General features: G+C 54.5%; 1 protein-coding gene across 3 annotated transcripts; it reads left to right on the top strand.

Annotated features, from left to right (window-relative positions):
• The first annotated feature begins 642 nt into the window (after nt 1-642).
• On the top strand, nt 643-22,581 carry LOC133358195 (frizzled-2-like). Of its 3 annotated transcripts, none has more exons than XM_061576421.1 (2): nt 643-3,875; nt 4,814-8,094. In XM_061576421.1, the coding sequence occupies exon 1, from the start codon at nt 716-718 to the stop codon at nt 2,555-2,557; it is 1,842 nt and encodes a 613-aa protein (XP_061432405.1). In that variant the 5' UTR covers nt 643-715; the 3' UTR covers nt 2,558-3,875; nt 4,814-8,094. The 3 variants fall into 3 exon arrangements, with proteins under 3 accessions (XP_061432405.1, XP_061432402.1, XP_061432403.1); XM_061576418.1 differs by lacking the exon at nt 4,814-8,094 and adding an exon at nt 14,600-22,581 and having other exon boundaries at nt 2,584-3,875; XM_061576419.1 differs by lacking the exons at nt 643-3,875; nt 4,814-8,094 and adding exons at nt 13,400-13,940; nt 14,600-22,581.
• The last annotated feature ends 1,142 nt before the right edge of the window (nt 22,582-23,723 follow it).

Raw genomic sequence — 23,723 nt, 5'->3', positions numbered from 1 at the left:
GGTGGTGAGGGTTGGAGGTGGTGAAGCTGAGTGGGGTTGCGGCGCTGTAGCCTCGCGCCCAGCGCTGCTCTTGAAGAGGGAGGAGGAGGAGGCGCTGGGAGCACGGGAGACAGATCGCCAAACTTTCTCTCAGTGCTCTGCTCACCGCGAGCCCTGCTAGACCGCCTCTGCACTCTGTGACACCCACACTCCACGCTGACACTCACACCCCACGCTCTTACACTCACATTGCACATTGTGACACTCACACTCCACGCTGTAAGTTAGTGAGTGGGCGGGTGGGTGGGTGAGTTAGTGAGTGGGCGGGTGGGTGGGTGAGTTAGTGAGTGGGCGGGTGGGTGGGTGAGTTAGTGAGTGGGCGGGTGGGTGGGTGAGTTAGTGAGTGGGCGGGTGGGTGGGTGAGTTAGTGAGTGGGCGGGTGGGTGGGTGAGTTAGTGAGTGGGCGGGTGGGTGGGTGAGTTAGTGAGTGGGCGGGTGGGTGGGTGAGTTAGTGAGTGGGCGGGTGGGTGGGTGAGTTAGTGAGTGGGCGGGTGGGTGGGTGAGTTAGTGAGTGGGCGGGTGGGTGGGTGAGTTAGTGAGTGGGCGGGTGGGTGGGTGAGTTAATGAGTGGGCGGGTGGGTGGATGAGTTAGTGAGTGGGCGGGTGGGTGAGTTCGTCGGTGGGTTGGTGATCGAGTGAGTGAGAGGGTGAGTGAAAAGTTCCCCTGGTGAACGCGATGGCGAGGAATAGACGCGCCCGGGGCAGCGGTGGGCACGCGATCTGGCGCCGATTCTCTCCGCGCCGCTCGGCGTTTCTCCTCATCCTGGCGACAGCCGCGACCCTCGCCCTCGCTACTCGGCAGAGTTTTGCTCAGTACCCCCAGCAGCAGAACCAGCAGCAGAAGCCGAACCAGCACCAGCAGCAGCAGAACCAACAGCAGCAGCCAGGCACGATTGACCAACGGGGCATCACCTTCCCCGACCCCGAGTCCTGCCAGCCCATCTCAATCCCACTGTGCGCGGACATCAATTACAACCAGACCATCCTGCCCAACCTACTGGGCCACACCAACCAGGAGGACGCGGGGCTGGAGATGCAGCAGTTCTACCCGCTCGTCAAGGTGCAGTGCTCGGCCGACCTCAAGTTCTTCCTGTGCTCCATGTACGCGCCCGTGTGCACCGTGCTCGAGAGGGCCATCCCGCCGTGCCGCTCGCTCTGCGACAGGGCGCGCCACGGCTGCGAGACGCTCATGAACAAGTTCGGCTTCCAGTGGCCCGAGCGGCTCCGTTGCGAGAACTTCCCCGTGCAGGGCACCGAGCAGCTGTGCGTCCATCCGATCTACAGCGACGGCGCCGCACACCCCACGGAGCCGTCCGCCACGGAGCCGTCCGCCACGGCGCGCGCGGGCCACAAGGAGCAGCCGAGCGCGACCCCGCACGGCGGCGCCTCGACGCGCCCGGGCGACTCCCCGGGCTTCGCGTGCCCCGCCGCGCTGGCGGTGCCCAGCTACCTCAACTACCGCTTCCTGGGCGAGGCGGACTGCGGCGCGCCCTGCGAGACGTCCGCCACCCCGCACGGCCTCATGTTCTTCGGGCAGCAGGAGCTGCGCTTCGCGCGCGTCTGGGTGGGCGTGTGGTCCATGCTGTGCTGCGCATCGTCCCTCTTCACGGTGCTCACCTATCTCGTGGACCTGCAGAGGTTCCGCTACCCGGAGCGGCCCATCGCCTTCCTGTCGGGGTGCTACTGCGCCGTCTCGGTGGCCTACATCGCGGGCTACGTGCTCGAGGACGCCGTGGTGTGCAACGAGCGGTTCCACGAGGGCGGCTACCGCACGGTGGTGCAAGGCACCAAGAAGGAGGGCTGCACCATTCTCTTCATGGTGCTCTACTTCTTCAGCATGGCCAGCTCTATCTGGTGGGTCATCCTCTCGCTCACGTGGTTCCTCGCCGCGGGCATGAAGTGGGGCCACGAGGCGATCGAGGCCAACTCGCAGTACTTCCACCTGGCCGCGTGGGTCGTGCCCGCCGTCAAGACCATCACCGTCCTGGCCACGGGCCACGTGGACGGCGACGTGCTGACGGGCGTCTGCTTCGCGGGCCTCAATAGCGTGGACGCGCTGCGCGGCTTCGTCCTGGCGCCCCTCTTCGTCTACCTCCTCGTGGGCACCGCGTTCCTGCTGGCGGGCTTCGTGTGCCTCTTCCGCACCCGCACCGTCATGAAGGACGACGACGACGACGGCAAGCGCGAGAAGCTGATGGTGCGCATCGGGGTGTTCAGCGTGCTCTACACGATGCCCGCCACCGTCCTCATCGCCTGCTACTTCTACGAGCTGGCGTTCCGCGCGCAGTGGGAGCGCAGCTGGGCGGCTTGCAGCTGCCACGAGTTGGGCGTCGCGTGCCCCCTGCGCCCGTACCCGCCGATGAAGCCCCACTTCGCGGTGCTCATGATCAAGTACCTGATGACGCTCGTGGTGGGCATCACCTCGGGCTTCTGGATCTGGTCGGGCAAGACGCAGTCGTGGCGCAACTTCTACACGAGGGTCTGCAGACGCGGCGGGGGCGAGGAGACCCCGGTTTGAGCGCACGTCGGAGAGAAGTTTCCCACGCGTGCCCGCACACACACAGGCAGAAGACAGATCACCGCCAGCATGAACTGTTGAGAGACAGCATCACACACAGACACGCGGATGTGTTCCTACAGAGAGGCTTGCACACAACACACAAAAGTTATCCCCCTCCCATCCATAGACTTTGACTGTTGGGGCAAGTGCTGTTCGCGAGCACTTATAAAGTGCCACACACACACAAACAAACAGGCGCGCATACGCACACATCGTAGAGAGACACGCATCGTAGAGAGACACACATCCATACAGACATATACAAACAAAGTTCGCCCGTGTAACCTGAACGGACTGTTGGGGCACGTGCTGCAAACGAGTAACACCTATGAAGGTCGGAACGGCATACGAGCGGGTGGGTGACCAGCACCACGCCCGACCGCCTTTGTCTCCACAGTGGCAATATTTACACACCGCACTAGGTACTCATTTGAGGCGGAGTCGACCTAGGAGAGGCCCATGACCCTGTTCATGTAATCGTCACTGGTGTTGGCCGTGAACGGGAATCGAACTCGAGTGGTCGGCGTCGCAGCGCAGTGCAATAACCACTACACTACCACTCCCCATCAAACACACAAACACAGAGACAAACAGAGACGAACACAGAGACAAACAGAAACGCAGGCGGATCGGTGTTCGCTGGTCGTTGTGCACGCGCATCGCGATGTGTCATCCGCGTGTAGGCGTGTTGCCGTGTTGTTGATGGTGTTGGTGGTGGTATTGGTGGCGGTATACTGTGTGCCGTATGCGATGCACACGCGTGGAGGGGAGCGATGGCGCAGCGGTTAGCACGGCCGCGCTAAGAAAACCCTAGTTTGCTTACGGCCACCAACACTGGTGACGAATATCTTGTAACCGGTGCCGGGCCTCCCCTAGGTCGACTCAGCCTCAAATGAGCACTGTACCTGGTGCTGCGTGTGTCAACATCAGCATTGTAGCGGTAAAAGGTGGCAAGGGCGTGGTGGTGACGTACAGGCCTTCAACCGTAACATGTTGAAGGCTACACGGGGGGCATCTTTGTCTTTATCGTATCCCTGCACGATTGGAAGTGAGCTGCCGACTCGGCCTGGCCACACGGGAAAGAGAGGTGTCATTTGTGATGGCCAGGTCGCTTCTTAAAAAGAGCTCAGTGGGCCTTATCTTGTAAAATAAAACGTGTGGTTTTCATCGTGAAAATTGCATCAGATGGAGATTAATCCACTCGCTGTACTGCCTTCTGCTGAGACGGATGGATGGGGGTGGCGGATACGGAACCTCGTAGACACCCCACGGATAGGTAAGTTTCATGACATCTGCGGTGATCCACCAACCCTTCGCTGCTGCCTCCACATCACTGGGTTGACAGGCAGCAGCGGTAGCCACCACACCCTCCAGGGCAGTGATTGGCCGCATAGAGAAATTGGAATCTCTAATGTGACGCTACCCTCTGGGTGTGGGGGTGGTACCGAGGAGTGAGATGTCTCGCCCCGGGGGGGGGCTCACGGATTGAGTTTCCCCACGCTCCAGCGCTCGGAACCCTCCGCTGTGCGTCCCCCCCAAACCAGCCCGAACCCTTTGTGCCCGTGCTAATCAGATTCGTTTCGCGCTGCACTGGCTGATGATTGGTAAACACGCCTCGCGTGTCCTAGAGAGAGAGGGAGCCGTGATTGAAATTAAATATGATCATTTCCTGATGCTGCTGCTGCTCCGTTACGCATGGAGCACAAATAACATAACTCAACAGATTCGTCAATACCACTGTGGCCTTGATGGGAAACAAGGGCGACGATTCGGGAAATGGCCCTTCCCGGCTCAAAAAGAAAAATTTTCTCGAAACGTCGCAATTTTTTTTCTTCCCTTTTAAGGCAGTGTTATTGACAAATGTGTTGAGTTTCTTGATACTGGTAGGAACCTCCTGGTTACACCAGCCCCCGGGATTATTGTGTCCGTCGTGCATCCAAAAATGGGAGGGGTAGGGCTGGGTGGAGAGGGGAAGGTGGGGAGGGGCTGGGTGGGGAGGGTGGGGAGGGGCTGGGAGGGGAGGGTGGGAAGGAGCTGGGTGGGGAGGGGAGGGTGGGGAGGGGCTGGGTGGGGTGGGGAGGGGCAGGGTAGGGAGGGTGGGGCTGGGTGGGGGGTGGGAGGGGTGGGGCTGGGTGGGGAGGGGCTAGTCACCCCGTGGTGCCTTTATAAAACGCAACGTTTAACCTACTCACGCCGGCTTGTGCATTCCCTCAGTCGGCCATATTTGCGGAATACACCACGCCGCCGTTGACCCTGCCATTGACCGAGCAACCCAACGTTCTTATCAGCTCCCTCCGCAGGAATGTGTAAGTTAAGATTCCGGTGTGTGCACCACACGCGTTCCCCGTGTGACGTATAGAGCGCTATTCAATTTCCATCGGGAGCACCGTACGTCCAGTTGGACGCGTTTAGCAATCATGCGGCACGTGCAGCGTGCAAGGACTATATTGATCGTCGGACGGTGGAGGTGAGGTTGCTGGTGAGCGCGGACTGGGGTTGTCGGGAGCCCTGGCATATGAGGTGCGAAACAAGTTCAACATACATACGCGTTTGTCCATAACAGTGTGTGGGCTTAACAAGGACAATTATACATTTTAAGCGATGTTTTGGGCAACAGTCTTTATTCATGGAGCTATCATTTAGAAGGGCCGTTGTCCGACACGTCGGCAGTGTTATTGAAACGTTTGTTTTGTTGTTATTTGTACATTAATTGCGCAGAGAGCCTTGGACGCACGCCTCTCCACGTCTGCGCGCGGTGTGCACAACCTCTGTGTACTTGTGCTGAACTTCTTTCGCATCGTACGTAACCAACCGTGCTAATCGGAGGTGCGGGGTGAAGGACAAAAAACTAAAAACGCAAAAAGCAGTTCTAAAGACATTCGATTTCAATCTCGATGGTTTACAAGTGGGCCCCTGCTGCACCGTGCACGCGGGCATCAAGATGAGGAGCAGCAGGAGCTGTCATCTCGTGGTCCTGGCTGGAGACGCGGGCGTCTACGAGCCGTGTGTACGCGCTCATCCGTGTGTGAGTCGTGCACGGGGCGGCTCCGAGCCATGTGCGAGCTGCGTGCTTGTGACGAGCACGCGGGGCTGTGGTTCACGCAGTGGCTACCACCCCAACCCGTCTGCCACTGGCGGTGCGAAAGCGCCTCAGGCCGGTCGGGAAGTGTCTACACGCCCCCCACCACCCCCTCGTGCTATAAAGATTGTTGGTATGCTCATAGAGCTTGCAGCGGTGTCACGGACTTTCCCGTACACGCTGCTTGTCGGTACCTTATCAACTACAACAATTTATACCTAGGTAAGATGATAATACGTCGCTTTTCGTGGACACCAAGTAATGGTGATGATGAACGATAAGACTCTACCTGCCTATTTTTGTAAACGTTCATGACAACGGGAGCGAGCGGATCCGCTGATAGAAGTTACTCAAATAGACCCGAGCTACTTCGTGCGAGTCGCGTTCTGAGAGTGGGAGTGTGTGACAGTCTGTCTCTCTAGACGTGAGTGGGAGTGTGTGGCAGTCTGTTTCTCTGGTCGTGAGTGGGAGTGTGTGGCATTCTGTCTCTCTGATCGTGAGTGGGAGTGTGTGGCAGTCTGTAATAGCTACACGGAATACGTTACGTTATAACAGTTACATGGGACATAATACGTTATGAACTTGATTTTAAGCTTTCGTGACTGCAGGAATTACTCTTTGGTTCTTTCGGTAAAGTTACGTAGAAATAAAATAAATTTAATAATATAATACGACATTTCGATTGCAACACAAGCAATCGTCAACATGGCGAATACATTTGAAGTACCGGTGAAGACGCTTGACGCCGAGGTTGAGGCACACGTATATTTATTTCACAATACGACAGTGGGCATATACACACTCGAGGGGGTATCGGCCCCCTCACCCGTATAACTCGGGATACACCCCTAGCTAACTCTGTCCTAGCCCCGAATCCTCCACTAATGGGCTAGGGGAGGCTAACTGGCCCGACACTGGTAAGTCGGGCCCGGTACCCGGAGTTCTAGACCAGCTCTTACAAGAGCACCGGCTCTGGCTTTCGGGACCACGCCGCTGGCTCAGTCCTGTCCGGCCCTGAAAAGGACATCGAACTAGGGGAGTCCAGGGCTCTATCTAAGACGTCTTCAGTCTTCTTCCCTTAGCTTAAACATAACTGACTCGAGCCCTTTGAACATCCCCTTTTATACCCAACCCCTCCCTGAGGGGTGGGGCCCCGGGGGATCATAACGTTCGAACCAGCCCCCCCCAGGGTGTCTGGCTCGGACGTCGTAGAGGGCACCTCCTCGTGCACTTACGTAGCCCCGCCCACTGTGTTTGTTTTCCATAGGCTGCCATGCATAACGGGCCCTCTCTTTAACACCCCTACATCACCCCCCCCCCCCCCGCATAGCTTGCAGCCGTCCCGGCTGCCAACATACAAAAATGACAATAAAAGTGCATTTACACCTTGACCGCGCGTGTGCCTCACTATTTTTCAACAATAACAAGAACAGCAACAAGAACACAACAAAATGCAACAGCAAGAAGAGAAAACAACCCGACGCACCCCCCCTTGAATAAATACGAATTCCGTAAAAAAAAACAACCTATATACAATTTGCAGGGAACCCACCATACACACAACACCAGGTGAACCCAACGTATGTACATTCAATGGGCAGGGAACACACCACCCACACAACACACGATGAACACAACCTATGTACACATCTTCCGGCCTCATAACAGTCTGCGCATTTTTGCGCGCGTCCTTGCAGCGGGCCCCTCACACGGGGTAACCCCGGGTGGCGGACCGTCAGGTGGCAATTGTCCGTCCCGGAGTGAGTCCTCATCCGATGCCGCGCGACCGTCGGTATCCCCAGGAGGGGTGGTCGGGCGTGAGCCCGTCAGTCCTGATGCACCTGGAGGTGGCACGGCCGGCAAGGCATTAGGTGAGAACGACGGAGACGGACCCAATGAGTCGGTCGACCCCCCACACGTTTGGCCACGCATGTGTGAAGTGGGTTTGTGTACCGCAACGAAGGGTTTTTAAACTAGAGGGGTGCACGAACCATCGCCGCTTCCCCCATTTAATGCGCACGCACTGTGGTCGCAAAACTTCGACCACCTCCACAGGGCCCCGCCACGGCCGCACCAGCTTAGAGGAGGTAGCCAGTGGCACTTGGGGACAGTGCAGCCATGCCTTGTCCCCCGGCTTCCACTGTATCATGTGCGCCCGACCCAGCCTGAGGCGCTCATTCGCCTTTTGACGGAGGTCCGAGTTTAGCATTGCAGCATCCCGCGCCTCTGTTAATTTGGCCAGATTAAATTTGACGTGGTCAGCCAATTTAGTTTTCCCTTGCGGCTCGGGGATCTGCAGCTGGGCGCGAACAGGCGGGTCGGGTTCGCGACCGTACATGAGGTAAAAGGGGGAAAATCCCGTAGCTGCATGGGGTGCCATCCGGTATGCCGCCAAGACCCCTTGAATATGCAGGTCCCAGTCAGTCTGTGAGTCCAAGACCTGCTGTGACATCATTGACGTAATGGTGCGATGCAGGCGCTCGACCATCCCGTCAGTTTGCGGGTGATACGGGGAGGTACGCATTTTCTTCGTGCCTAGGAGGTCACAGACTTGTTTGAGTAATTTACCGGAAACATTTCTGCCCTGGTCGGTCAGCAGCCGCTCCGGAGCACCTTTGTCCAGGACGTATCCCTGAACAAAGGCCTCCACGATGGCTGCTGCCGACTGGTTGGCCAGGGGCCAGGCCATAGGCCAGCGTGTAAAATACTCGACACCAGTCAACAAATACCTATTGCCCCTGGGGGTGGCGGGAAATGGGCCCAAAATGTCCAGCGCGACAAGCTCATTTATTCTGGACACTTTGATCGATTGCAAGGGCGGGTTAGACTCCCGCGCCGGCGGTTTCCGTTGCGCACACCGAGGGCATGATCCCAATAGATCCCCAACATCCCTCGTCATGCCAGGCCAAAAAAAATCAAGTTGTAGCAGTGCAAGAGTCTTTTGGGTCCCCAGGTGTAATAGGCGCTCATGCGCGGCCCACACCACCTTGCCTCGCAACCCAGAAGGGACCACCAGCCGATGTCGCTGGGATTTGCCGTCCCAATGCATCAGCAGATCTTGCACCATTTCCCATGCATCCGAATCACCCTTCACACGCCCAGCACCCCCGACGCGACGACGCCACCCGAGGAGGGAGGTATCCTCCATTTGGAGGCGCCCCCATTCAGTGACGGGCAACCCCAACAGGGAATCTCTTCCCTGTTGTTCGATCGAATTAGTAACCAATGGTTCGTCGTCGTCGGTGGCTGCCAAGATCGGAACCGATGCGTCCCCTGAAGGCCTGCAACGTCCCGACCCCAGGAGGCATGCACATTTGGAGGTGGTTGGCATGCGCGACAGAGCGTCCGCATTCGTATGGCGAACGCCCTTACGGTAGGTGGTTTCAAAATCAAAGTCCTGGAGAACCTCCAACCATCGAGACAACTGTCCCGATGGTTGTTGAACTCGCAGGGCATACTGTAGTGCCGCATGATCTGTGCGGACGGTGAAATGCCGACCGTACAGATATGGGCGATACTGTTGGATGAAATAGACAATTGCCAACAGTTCCCTACGGGTGACACAATATCTTTGCTCCGCAGGAGACAACACCCGACTACCGTACGCGACCACCCGTTCCACGCCATCAACCACCTGGGAAAGCACACCCCCAATACCCGTGTTGCTCGCATCGGTGTCGAGCAAAAAGGGCTTAGAAAAATCTGGGTAAATCAAGGGAGGGGCTTTTACCAGGGCGTCCCGAAGGGAGCAGAAAGCAGCCTCCTCCTCTTGACCCCAGTGGAACCGAACCCCTTTAGATGTTAAAGCGTGCAGGGGTTTTGCAATTGTCGCAAAATCAGCGACGAACCGTCGGTAATACGACGCGAACCCAATGAAACTCCTGACCTCTCCCACCGAGGTGGGAGTCGGCCAGGAGCTGACACACTGCGTTTTGGCGGGATCGGTAGCAATACCTGAGCGTCCCACGATGTGCCCCAAATAACGCACCGAATCGCGCAACAAATGGCATTTTTGGGGCTTGAATTTCAAATTAGCAGCCCGCATCTTTAGGAAAACCGCCCGCAACCTCTGGAGATGTTCGTCAAAAGTTTTACTAAAGACGATAACGTCATCCAAATAAATGAGGCACGACTCCCATTGCAATCCAGCCAAACCCAATTCCATCAAACGCTGGAAAGTTGCCGGCGCTGAGTGTAAGCCCATCGGCAACCGGTTGAATTGGAACAGGCCATGCGGTGTACGGAAAGCAGTTTTAGGCTTTGAATCATCGTCCAGAGGAAGCTGCCAGAATCCCGAAAGTAAATCCAGTGTGGAAAAGAATCGCGCTCCCGCCAAGGCGTCCAGCGATTCATCCATCCGAGGAAGCGGGTATGCGTCGGCAACCGAAATTTTGTTAAGACGCCGGAAATCAACGCAAAACCGCAACGAACCGTCCTGCTTTTTAACCAGGACGATCGGCGCTCCCCAAGGGCTGGTGGAAGGAGAAATGATGTCGGCGGCCAACATGTCATCAACAGCCGATTTGACATGGTCCTTTTCGGCGGGACTCAACCGAAACGGATTTTGGCGAATTGGCGCGCTGTCACCCGTGTCAATATGGTGACGCAGCAGGTGAGTACAACCCAAATCGTATTTATTCCGACTAAAAACGTCGGAAAATTCCCGCAGTAGTGTTTTAAGTTGTTGATGCTCTGAATCTGACAGGTCCGTCGATCCCGCACAAAGCGCCTCGAGCCACCCTTCATCGCTGTCCGAATGCGGTCGCGGCGCAGGGACAACGCTGACGTGATTTGCGACGGGTTCCTCACATGGCACCGGCGTTGCGTGAGCAAGCACGGTCCCCTGTGGGACCACCACCGTCTGCGAGCCCACATTGAGGACCGCGATGAAGGGTTCACCGTCCCCTCTTACTATGGTCTGGGCCGGAAGTAAATGAGGTCCACTAACCCCGGCCCTAGACGGCCCCAGCAGAACCCCTTGGGCCCCAACACCCTTAGCGAAGGGCCGCCGAAGTTTCAAGGGAATCAACATTTGCGCCCCCGGAGGTACGCGCACCGTTCTCTCTACGAATGCCGGCACCGTCGCGAACGCCGTCCGAGTCGTAACAGGCGATGGCAGAAACGCCATGCGTCTGCCCGACGGGAGCTCAATACATCCCTGGTCGATCAATATCCTAATCGGCATTTTGGCCAGGAAGTCCGTCCCCAGCAGGCACGGAACCGCCAGCGAGGAGGAAACAAAAATCGGCCCAGACAATTTAATATCCCCAATACAAATTTGGGCACGAATTTGTCCGATGATGCCAAGTGAGCCCCCGTTAGCCGCATAGAATGGTACGTTAACAGGCATCAAAGGACGACTCCGGACAGGGAGAATATTGTAAATCAACTCCGAAATAATGGTCGCCGATGCTCCCGTATCGACCAGGATGCGCACTTCAACCCCGTCGATGTGCCCCACAACGGCCGACGACCCCGACGATGCGGCTACCACACGATCGGCCAGCACGGACCACTGGCCGGGTTCGATATGAGTACCCGGGGTGGTGCGTGATGGTGCGATGGTGCGCGATATCGGCCCCCCCTCTCGTTGCGGTGTTTGAGTGCGTGACGGGTGTGTGCGTGGGCCAAACATGTGGGGTGCCGCGACTCGCCGGGTTATGATGGTGGAGCTTGTGATGAGGCCCGTCGTCCCGTTGAGGTGTCGTCCCGCGCTGTCGAGGAGCGCGGCACCCCGAGGCGACGTGGCCCCGGACGCCGCAGTTGAAACACCGCGGGAGCGCCGTTGGAGGAGACGGATGGTTGAAACGGCCCGGCCCGTCCCGGCCCGACCGTGCTCCTGTCGCCTGTTGCGGTCGGTGGTCGACGGCGTAGAGCTCCTCCATCGGAATGGTGGCTGCAGCCACCGCACGCCCCGCCGATGCCCTGCTGGCTTTCCGCCGCAGTGACAGGAGGTTGGCGTGGAGGAGCCGCGCCGCCTGGAGCGATGTCATCTCCTCGTCCTCCCGGGCGACGACCGCGATGTCAAGGTCGTCTGCCAGGAGGAGGATCTTCTCCGTGACCATCGCGTCCACGCCGTCGTCGTTCATACGAGGGAAGGCCGACTTAGCCATCGCCAGGAGGCTCGTCCGATATGCTAGGGGCGACTCCTTCTCACCCCGCTTGCGGTCGTAAAATCGCTGTCGGCATTCAGCCGATGGTCCATAGACCCCGCCCAGCAGCTGTAGTGCCATCGGTAACGTAGACCGCTTCTCTCTCGGCGCCGATGTGAGGGCGGCGAGCGCATCGCCGTCGAGGAGCGCCGGCAGCGCGCAGAGAGCCTCCTCATCGGACCATTTCACCATCTCCTGATGGGCGAGGAAACGTCGGCGAAAACCGGCCCAGTCCCCCTCCGCGCCGATGAACTCCTTCAGCGGGGGCAGTCTCTGATGAAGCGCAGCAGTCGTTGTGGACTCCCGCAGGCTGATGTCACCACCACTCGGCTGTGCGTCGGTGCGAACGGCCGATGGGATCGCCTGTCGCGCTTGTGATGACGTTGCAGCTTCAGCGACAGCGATGTCGGAGCAGATGTCTAGGCTGGCCACGCCCCGAACAGCTGTAGCGTCGATGGCGGGAATTTCAAATTCGGACTGCTCCGAAATGGCGGGAAGGCGCCCTGGTCGTTGGCTCGCCTCGCCCCGTGTTGGATCACCGGCCCCTAGTCGCGTGATGGTCTCCAGCGTGGCGGCAGCGGCATACAGCAGCTCCGCCAGCCTCCCGTGAGCCAGCCGTAACGCGTCTGGCTGCGGCCCCTCTTCATTTCGATGCCCCGGTAAGGAGGCGTCAGGCCCCGGCTGCACCTTGTCTTGTGGAGCCGTCTCGGGCTCGACGATCTCGGCAGTGTCTTCCTCCTGCGGTACTTTGGCCCGCGCTGTTTTCCGCGTGTCCATGTTCGAATTACTTCTGACACCAGTTGAAGTACCAGTGAAGACGCTTGACGCCGAGGTTGAGGCACACGTATATTTATTTCACAATACGACAGTGGGCATATACACACTCGAGGGGGTATCGGCCCCCTCACTCGTATAACTCGGGATACACCCCTAGCTAACTCTGTCCTAGCCCCGAATCCTCCACTAATGGGCTAGGGGAGGCTAACTGGCCCGACACTGGTAAGTCGGGCCCGGTACCCGGAGTTCCAGACCAGCTCTTACAAGAGCACCGGCTCTGGCTTTCGGGACCACGCCGCTGGCTCAGTCCTGTCCGGCCCTGAAAAGGACATCGAACTAGGGGAGTCCAGGGCTCTATCTAAGACGTCTTCAGTCTTCTTCCCTTAGCTTAAACATAACTGACTCGAGCCCTTTGAACATCCCCTTTTATACCCAACCCCTCCCTGAGGGGTGGGGCCCCGGGGGATCATAACGTTCGAACCAGCCCCCCCCAGGGTGTCTGGCTCGGACGTCGTAGAGGGCACCTCCTCGTGCACTTACGTAGCCCCGCCCACTGTGTTTGTTTTCCATAGGCTGCCTGCATAACGGGCCCTCTCTTTAACACCCCTACACATTTGAGAGAGAGACAAAAAAACACGGAGACACACAGACAGACACACAAGCAGAGAGAGATACAACATAGACACACAATATGTAATCTGTGTCTCTCTGTCTCTGTGGTCTATCTCTGCTTGTGTGTCTGTCTGTGTGTCTCCGTGTTTGTGTTTTGTCTCTCTCTCAAATGCATTCTACCTGATGACGATTGCTTGTGTTGCAATGGAAACGTCGTATTTTATTATTATTTTTTTTTCTACGTGACTACCGAAAGAACCAAATAATAATATGCTACGTTATAATAGCTACATGGAAACAACACGTTAAATAAAATAGCTACATGATATAATAGCTGCATGGAACGCAATACGTTACGTTATAATAGCTGCATGGAACGCAATACGTTACGTTATAATAGCTGCATGGAACTCACTACGTTACGTTATAATAGCTACGTGGAAGAATACGTTACGTTATAATAGCTGCATGGAACGCAATTCGTCAAATTATAATAGCTGCATGAAATGCACTGATTTTTTTGTCGTGAGGAGGTGCAGCGGTCTTGCGATGGTGGCGAAATTAGGTACGAATCGACGGTAGTAGGACGAGAACTCGACAAACCGACGCACCTCCCCCACCGAGGTGGCGGCCGGCCTGTCCCGGACGCACGACGTCTTGTCCGGGTCCGTGGCTACACCGTCTGAGCTGACAATGTCTTGCCTCACGGCAGATGTGGAGCGTACGTTCACAGGAAGTTCCTGTTTTTGTATGCTAATTTTGGTCACGTGACCAGAAAGTTACGATTTTAGATTTCTACTGTACCACGCGGGCGTCGGCCATTACACAGATAAGTCAAGATGGCGGCACGCATCGCATATCAGTGAGACCACAGTCGCACTTGTCCATTGTGGGAGCTTAAGAAGCATTGTCTGTAAGTTCTTTATATTCCTATAATATTGGCAATGCTGTTGTAATGTTGGAATGACCGTTATAGTGATGTAAATGCCTTTATGGTGCCGTTAAGTTGTTGTAGTAAATACGAGGCCTAGTTAGTAACGAAGCCTGCGACTTTCCTTATTGTGGATGTTACTTTTGATTTAGTAGGTCGAGTCAGACTTGTGCCTATGTTGCGATCCTGAGAGTAAAGATGACGAAGTATCTCATCCACAGTTTAGTGTCATGTGTAATGCTGTACTTTTGGGGTGAAGTGGGATGAATACACGATGTGCCTGTATGCAACGCACCGGCTTGTGCTTTTGTCTAGTTGTTCAGTGGTAATGTAGGGGCCTAGTCCGTCCAGGATCTATTGTTATATAAGACAATGTTCTGATGCTGTGGTGTTCATTGTGTTGGTGTTTCCGGATTATAACAGATGCTGTATCTGTGTTTTCTCACCAGTTTTACCTTGTTACAATCAATAAATGACGATTGGAGTTGGACGTTCATCCTGGCGCCGAGGGTTTATTGAAGGCAAGGTTATCTACTCAACTAGCGGTGCAACGCAGCGCACAGCGAGGCCGAGATAGTAAAAGACACTCTTCTTGGAGCTCTCAAGCAGTCAGCCTGCAGCAAGCAAGAAGCTCTCAAGCAGTCAGCCTGCAGCAAGCAAAGGCGCTCTCAAGCAGTCAGCCTGCAGCAAGCAAAGGCGCTCTCAAGCAGTCAGCCTGCAGCAAGCAAAGGCGCTCTCAAGCAGTCAGCCTGCAGCAAGCAACCAGCTCGGCAAAGAGTCTACATTAAAATCGTGTTGCAAGCATCGCAGCATGGACAGCCACAGTTCAGCAGGGAGAGATGCTGAAGAAGATGATTTAAGCAATCCAAGACCTCCCATCCTGCCTCAAGAGGACCAAGGGAGTTCAAGGCCCCAAAGAGAGGTCAGGTTGACACAACGGGCCTTGGAAAGCTATGATGCTGAGAAACAGGACCTTGATGCCAGGATACAACGGGCATGGGACCGGGTTGAAGCAGATATATCTGAAGCTTCAAACGCCTCAGACACAATGGCCTCAATTCAGCGGGCCATCCAGCGAGTGAAGGTGAGCAGCTCAAGCTACAAGCTCCTGGCAAATAAATACATCTCCCTCCTGATGAAGGTGAAAACAGATGAGGGCATTGAGGGAGTGCGCAGACAAGAGCACTTCCTCGAACTGCTCGATGATAATGTGCAGGCAGTGATACAAGATGCAATGGACCGTGTTGAGAGCTTAAGAGAGACACGATCTCAGCACTCTGTCTCATCCAGGTCCACCACAAGACCTAAAGCCTCAGCACACTCACATATATCATCTGCTAGTATGACAGCAGCTCAGGCACGCGCCGCAGCAGAAGCAGCAAACGCCCGTATCGCCTACATGGCTGAAGAGGAAGCCATGCTAATTGAAAAGGCTCGCATACAAGAAGAAGCAACCATAGCAACTGCTGCCGCACGGAAGAAAGCAGAGCAAGAAAGTATATTAGCAACTGCTGCCGCACGAGAGTATATTAGAGGCTACTGCTACACGGAAGAAAATTGAGCTGGATGCTAAGTTAAGCACCCTACAACTCAAAAGGGAAGCAGCTGCTGCAATGGCCCAGGCAGAGGTGCTCGAGGCAGCAGCCAACCTGGATAAGGAAGAGAATTGGAGTGAGTTTGGCACTCATACCTGTCAAGGACCGTGATCAACTCACCAGAAAAAATATTTTGGACTGGTCTGAACAATGCATCAATGCTCCTCCACCAAACGATACTGAACAAAGGGTGGACGTTCAGGCATCGCCATCTCCACACCGAATGAACATGAATGCTGTCTACAGGAATGGTGGAAATGCATATCCTGCCCTGGCAGTTAGTCGCCGACTCAGCGTCGCACACGTGGGGTCAGACGTGGATGCACCAAGTCAGACCCACATTCCAGACAGTCACATAAGGGGATCCGGCCAACGTGATCGAAACCCTTTGGGCCCACAGTCTAACGCCATCGCAAATGACGGCATGCAAGACAATACAGACAATAATGCCACCTCACAAGCGCCAGTATGGACACACCCTGGATCAGCAGGACTAGGGGACTTTGCTAGGTACCTGGCTCACCGCGAACTAATCAACACAGGACTCGTTACGTTTGATGACCACTCTGAGAACTATCGAGCCTGGAGATATACCTTCAGGAATGCAATCCTAAATGCAGACATCTCTGCAAGTGAAGAACTCGACCTGTTGGTGAAATAGTTAGGAATTGAATCTGCAGAGTACGCAGAGAGGATCCGGTCAGCAAACATTGACGACCCCACCTCAAGCCTGCATGCGGTGTGGGAGAGGCTCGAGGAGTGCTATGGTAGTCAAGAAACCATTGAGAAGGCTCTCTTCAAGAAGTTGCAGAACTTTCCAAAAATCTCTGGTCGAGACAATAAAAGGTTACGGGAGCTTGGAGATCTTTTCATGGAGCTTGAATCAGCCCAGGCTGACCCCTACTTACCAGGTCTCATTTTCTTGAATACCTACCATGGCGTGAACCCCATCGTAGAGAAATTGCCATTTGACGTGCAGGAAAAATGGAGAACAGTGGGTTCAAGATACAAGTCAGAGCATCAGATTGCATTCCCCCCATTCTCTTTTTTCTCAATGTTTATCCGCAACCTGGCTAAGACTAGAAATGACCCGAGTTTCATGTTTGGTACCACGGGGATTTCCAGTCCAGATCTCCCAAAAATAGAAAGAATGATAGCGAAACGAGGAACAGCGAGAGTGCCAATTTCCGTACACAAGACTGAGGTCTCTCCTGCGACATTCGCAAACTCCGTCCAGGCAACCACCACAAAGAAAAAGATAGAGGATCCAGAGAAGCAATGCCCATTGCATGATTAACCTCACTCCCTCCAGAAATGCCGTGAGTTCAGGAGGAAGCCATTGGAAGAGCGGAAGAACATGCTGAAAGAATTAGGAGTGTGCTTCAAATGCTGTGCTTCTACAAACCACCTTGCAAGGAATTGCAAGGCAGATATCAAGTGCGAGGAATGTGGCAGCGACAAACACGCAACTGCTCTGCACACATTTTACTCGAAAACCAGTGGCACTAAGGCTTCCGATCCCGAAGCAGAGCACGGCGGGGAGCAAGGCGAGACCATCGCACTCACTTCGTCAATCACAACCAAATGCACAGAAATCTGTGGAGAAGGCTTCAAAGGAAGATCTTGCTCAAAGATATGCCTCGTCCGAATCTATCCCAAAGGACATCCTGTAAGGGCAGTAAGGATGTACGCCATAATGGACGACCAGAGCAACAGGTCTTTGGCAAGGTCAGAGTTCTTTGATCAGCTAAGTGTAGGTGGGAATTCCTTTCCATACACGCTCAGAACATGCTCAGGACTGATGGAGACAGCGGGAAGAAGAGCGAGCGGCCTCATGGTGGAAGCCATAGATAGCACCATGAAGCTAGCCCTTCCTACGGTGACAGAGTGCAACGAGATACCGGACGACAGGAGTGAGATTCCCACGCCCGAAGTTGCACGTCACCACCCACACCTGGAACCCATAGCAAAGTTCATCCCGCCATTGGATCACGCGGCACAGATTTTACTTCTGCTCGGCAGGGACATGCTGAGAGTCCACAAGGTTCGCGACCAACGCAATGGACCTCACGACGCTCCCTACGCCCAGAGACTTGACCTAGGATGGGTCATCGTAGGTGACGTTTGTCTCGATGGAACACACAAATCAGACCGCATTAGCACATTCAGAACAAGTGTGCTCACGAATGGACGCACGTCGCTCTTCAAACCGTGCCCCAACCACTTCACGCTGAAAGAAAAATTCGACGATAGAAGTCAAGGCTGTACCATACAGGCTGACGAAGAAACCTCTATGCTGAAAGAGAATGTTGGACATACGGTGTTCGTGACAACGAAGGACGACGACAAATCTGCTCCATCGCTAGAGGATAAAGAATTCTTTAAAATAATGGACAGAGAGTTCTTCCAAGATGAGTCAAACAGTTGGGTTGCCCCTCTGCCATTTCGTAATCCCAGATGCCGACTACCCAACAATAGAGAGCAAGCCCTCTCACGGCTCAACTCATTGCGCCGCACCTTGGACAAGAAACCAGAGATGAAGAATAATTTTGCGTCCTTCATGAAAAACATATTTGACAGTGGTCACGCTGAAGCAGCCCCTCTAGAAGAAGGACAGGAATGCTGGTACTTACCAATCTTTGGCGTGTATCACCCAAAGAAGCCGGATCAGATCAGAGTGGTGTTCGATTCCAGTGCTCAATTTAAGGGCATTTTCTTGAACAATGTAATGCTCACCGGACCTGACTTGAACAACAGTCTCCTAGGATTACTCATCCGTTTCAGAAAGGAGTCAATCGCCGTAACAGCCGACATTCAACAAATGTTCCACTGTTTCATTGTCCGAGAAGACGACAGAAATTACCTCAGGTTTCTGTGGTACCACAATAACAACGTCGATGATCGATTTGTTGAATACAGAATTAAGGTGCATGTCTTCGGCAACAGCCCATCCCCAGCGGTAGCCACCTATGGACTTAGGAGGACCGTGCAGGCAGGAGAAGGGGAATTTGGGAAAGACGCCAAGAGATTTGTAGAGCGAGATTTCTATGTCGACGATGCACTTAAATCAATGCCCACGGCCTCAAAAGCCATCGATCTGCTCCAAAGGACGCAAGGAATGTTAGCAACTGCTAACCTGAGACTTCACAAGATAGCGTCCAGCAGCGTAGAAGTGATAAAAGCGTTTCCTTCAGACGATCGCTCAAAAGACTTGAAAGACTTGGACCTTAATGTCGACACACCACCAATCCAACGCAGCCTTGGACTGAGTTGGGACCTGAAAGCGGATACGTTCACGTTCCGAGTATCAATTGGAGAGAAACCTTACACACGACGTGGCATCTTGTCGATGGTAAACAGCCTGTACGATTCACTGGGATTTGTAGCGCCGGTTACCATTCAAGGCCGTTGGATACTCAGAGACCTTTGTGCTGATACACAAGACTGGGATAGCCCGTTGCCGGAGGAACGGCGACAAGAATGGGAAACTTGGAGAAATTCCTTACGGGCACTTGAGCAGCTGCAGATTCCACGTTCCTACACGCCCACATCCCTTTCCGTAACCCAACGGAAGAAGTTACATGTGTTTGCAGATGCTTCTATGATGCCCGTAGCAGCCGTAGCTTACCTAAAAACCACAAGCACAGAAGGGATCCAGCATGTTGAGTTCATATTGGGCAAAGCCAAACTGGCCCCACAACCGGACCATACCATCCCAAGGCTTGAGCTGTGTGGAGCGGTTCTTGCTACAGAGGTGGCGGAACTGATCTTAGACGAATTTGACGTCAAACTGGACGCGGTCAAGTTCTACATGGAGAGTAAGGTCGTACTAGGCTACATAAACAACCAAACCAGAAGGTTTTACACCTACATCAGCAACCGGGTGGGGCGCATCAGGAGATCGACGCAGCCGGAGCAATGGAATTACGTTCCAACTGACCGGAATCCAGCAGATTTCGCAACTAGGTCTGTCCCTGCATTTCTGCTGAATCAAACCATCTGGCTGACGGGTCCAGCGTTCCTGTTACGATGTGACGGTAGCCCATGTACTACCAAGGAGACCTTTGGACTCATAGAGCCCGAGTCCGACAAGGAGATTCGTCCTCATGTGACAACTTTCGTAACAAATGTGCGACCAAGAAGTCCACTGAGTCCACACCATTTTGAACATTTCTCGAAATGGACGACGCTCGTGCGAGCGATAGCACATCTAACGCATATCGCAGACTGCTTCCATCGCCCGATGAGAGGCACCACTGGTAGCTGCAATGGGTGGCATCACTGCACAGTGCCACGTACTGAAGATGAGCTTTCCAGAGCAAGGAAATCAATATTCTGCTGTGTGCAACAGGCAGCTTATGCAAGTGAGATCAATCCATCAACAAGGAAGAGGACCTTCCTAGGGTCAGCTCCTTCAGGAAGTTAAACCCCAGGATGGACAAAGACGGCTTGCTCAGGATCGGTGGTCGGCTAGGGAATGCAAAATTAGATGAGAATGAACGAAACCCCCTCATAATCCAGAGCCAGAGCCACATTGCAATTTTACTTGTGCGCTACTACCATGAGAAGGTCAAGCACCAAGGTCGGCACTTCACAGAAGGAGCAATCCGGTCTGCAGGGCTGTGGATCGTTGGAGCAAAGAGGTGCATCGCCAGCACAATCCACAAGTGTATCCGGTGTCGTAAGCTACGTGGAAAACAGGAAGAACAGAAAATGGCAGACCTCCCAGCCGATCGACTCAGTGTGGAGCCTCCCTTCACCTCTGTAGGGATCGACGTGTTCGGACCATGGACAGTCATCTCCCGCCGCACCAGAGGAGGGCTCGCGAACAGCAAACGTTGGGCAGTGCTGTTCACCTGTATGAGTACACGAGCAGTGCACATCGAAGTTATCGAGTCCATGGACTCTTCGAGCTTTATAAATGCACTCCGGAGATTCTTCGCCATCAGAGGGCCAGCCAAGCAACTCCGTTCTGATTGTGGAACCAATTTCATAGCAGCATGTAAAGAGCTTAAGATCAATACGGAGAATGTCGAAGATGATTCTGTCAGGAAATACCTTAGTGATCAAGGCTGCACATGGATCTTCAATCCTCTCCACTCTTCGCATATGGGTGGAGCCTGGGAACGCATGATCGGGATTGCTCGACGCATTCCCGACTCCATGCTATGTGATGTCGGGTCCACACGGCTCTCTCACAAGGTCTTGACCACTCTCATGGCCGAGGTCTCAGCCATAATTAACTCAATACCCCTGATCCCCGTCTCAACAGACCCGGAGTCACCATTCATCTTGACTCCTGCTACACTTCTTACCCAGAAGACAGATGTGCTCACAGCACCTCCCGAGGAGGCCAGCACTGCAGACCTCTACAGACGTCAATGGAAACAAGTGCAGAGCTTCGTGAACACGTTCTGGCGTCGCTGGAAAAACGAGTACCTTACGACACTCCAAGTGCGCAACAAGTGGCAGTCTAACATACCAGACATCCAAGAAGGCGACCTTGTCCTACTGAAGGACAACCAAGCCAAACGGAATGAGTGGCCAATGGGCCGCATCCTCAAGTCGATTCTAAGTGCCGATGGAAAAGTTCGAAAGGTCGAGGTTATGATTGCGAAGCAAGGTGTCGCAAGAACTTTCATCAGGCCCATAGTCGAGATAGTACTACTTCTCTCTCGCAAAGATATGGACAAATAAGTCGACCCGTTGAAGTTGTTAAGAGATAGGAAATAAATGGTGGTATCTCCAAGATACCAGACGGGGAGTGTCTTGCCTCATGGCAGATGTGGAGTGTACGTTCACAGGAAGTTCCTGTTTTTTTATGCTAATTTTGGTCACGTGACCAGGAAGTTACGATTTTAGATTTCCACTGTACCACGCAGGCGTCGGCCATTACACAGATAAGTCAAGATGGCGGCACGCATCGCATCTCAGTGAGACCACAGCCGTACTTGTCCATTGTGGGAGCTTAAGAAGCATTGTCTGTAAGTTGTTTATATTCCCATAATATTGACAATGCTGTTGTAATGTTGGAATGCCCGTTATAGTGATGTAAATGCCTTTATGGTGCCGTTAAGTTGTTGTAGTAAATACGAGGCCTAGTTAGTAACGAAGCCTGCGACTTTCCTTATTGTGGATGTTACTTGTGATTTAGTAGGTCGAGTCAGACTTGTGCCTATGTTGCGATCCTGAGAGTAAAGATGATGAAGTATCTCATCCACAGTTTAGTGTTATGTGTAATGCTGTACTTTTGGGGTACAGTGGGATGAATACACGATGTGCCTGTATGCAACCCACCGGCTTGTGCTTTTGTCTAGTTGTTCAGTGGTAATGTAGGTGCCTGGTCCGTCCAAGATCTATTGTTATATAAGACAATGTTCTGATGCTGTGGTGTTTATTGTGTTGGTGTTTCCGGATTATAACAGATGCTGTATCTGTGTTTTCTCACCAGTTTTACCTTGTTACAATCAATAAATGACGATTGGAGTTGGACGTTCATCCTGGCTCCGAGGGTTTATTGAACACAAGGTTATCTACTCGACTAGCAGTGCAACGCAGCGCACAGTGAGGCCGAGATACAATATGTCCAAAATAGCGCACGGAGCGTTGCAAGAGGTGGCACTTTTTGCGTTTGAACTTGAGATTCGCTGAACGCATTCTGGCGAACACAGCCCGCAATCTCTGAAAGTGTTCCTCGAACGTACGACTGAACACAATGACGTCGTCTAAGTATATCAGGCACGCGTCCCATTGTAACCCGGTCAACACCAGTTCCATTAACCGCTGGAACGTGGCGGGAGCGGCGTTCAGTCCCATGGGAAGACAGTTAAATTGGAACAGCCCCTGAGGCGTACGAAACGCCGTCTTTTCCCTCGACGACTCGGCCCACGCTGCTGCTGGACGAACTTTCGATGAGTATCGGACGGAGGCTCGTACACTTCAGCCATTTCGGCAAATGCCTCCCGTAGCATCGCCTTCTTCTCAGCAAGAATGGAGCGGAACACCACGAGAGAAACATCGTCGAGGAATGTAGGCAAGGCCTCTAACGCCTCCCCCTCCGTCCTCTGAATGGAGCAAAAAGCGGACTCAAAGCGCCACGTGAAAACTCTCCAGTCCCCTCCTGCGCTGAATTTTTTCAAGTTCGGAAGACGATGGCTGCGCCCCTGCGCCGCTGCCCCCATCAGGTCCAACCCCCCACACTGGCGTTTCACGCGGTGCCATCAAAATGGCGGCTTCCCGCCGCGCACCCGCAGACCCGCCCAAGATGGCGTCATCCTGCCGCGTGGCCGCAATGGCGGGCAGCCCAGCAGAGGCCGCAATGGCGGCAGATTCCTGCCCGAGTGATCTTCCCCACTCGGCAGCGCGCCATGCGGACGTCCCGGTGCTGTCGTTGGCGCGATGAGCGTCACCAAGTTGAGCAGTACGGCACGCAGCGAGTCGATTTGCTCCGCCACGTGCCGCCAGCCGTTGTCAACGCCCGGGGAAGAAGTCGGCCCGGCCCCGGCGACCACCTCTTGCACCTTAGCAGAGCCGCCCGTAGCCGCCCCGTTCGGGCCCCCCGCTCCCGGGACCGCCAGGTCCTGCGTGAGCTCGTCATCGTCAGAAGACGGCGTAGGCGCAATTTTTTTCTTGAGATGCTTGGACATCTCCACTTCTGACCCCAATTGTAATAATACGGGTCGACGACAAGCGACTGTGTTCCATCTCTTTTATTCTTCGTTATGGACAGCTCGCGTCCCGCTCTCCCGGTCACTCTGCGGCACGTGGCAGAACTGACGTCCCGCTCCTGCGCCGCTCTCACGCTTTCCTTCGCTCCCACGCACCGCTGGCAGACGGCGTGCTGGGAGTCGTCTCCGTGCCGCCACGTGGCCGATGGCTCGCGGAGACTCCCGACGTGGCCCAGCTTCCAGCTGCCACCAACTGACCCCGAGCCCCTTCTGGCTCCCCCTTATATCCCCTTTCCACATCACCCAGACTC

Source organism: Lethenteron reissneri, chromosome 61, assembly GCF_015708825.2.
Source record: "Lethenteron reissneri isolate LAM-NWPU_2019-01 chromosome 61, ASM1570882v1, whole genome shotgun sequence".
Lineage (NCBI taxonomy): Eukaryota > Metazoa > Chordata > Hyperoartia > Petromyzontiformes > Petromyzontidae > Lethenteron > Lethenteron reissneri.
This window is presented reverse-complemented; position numbering and strand designations above follow the sequence as displayed.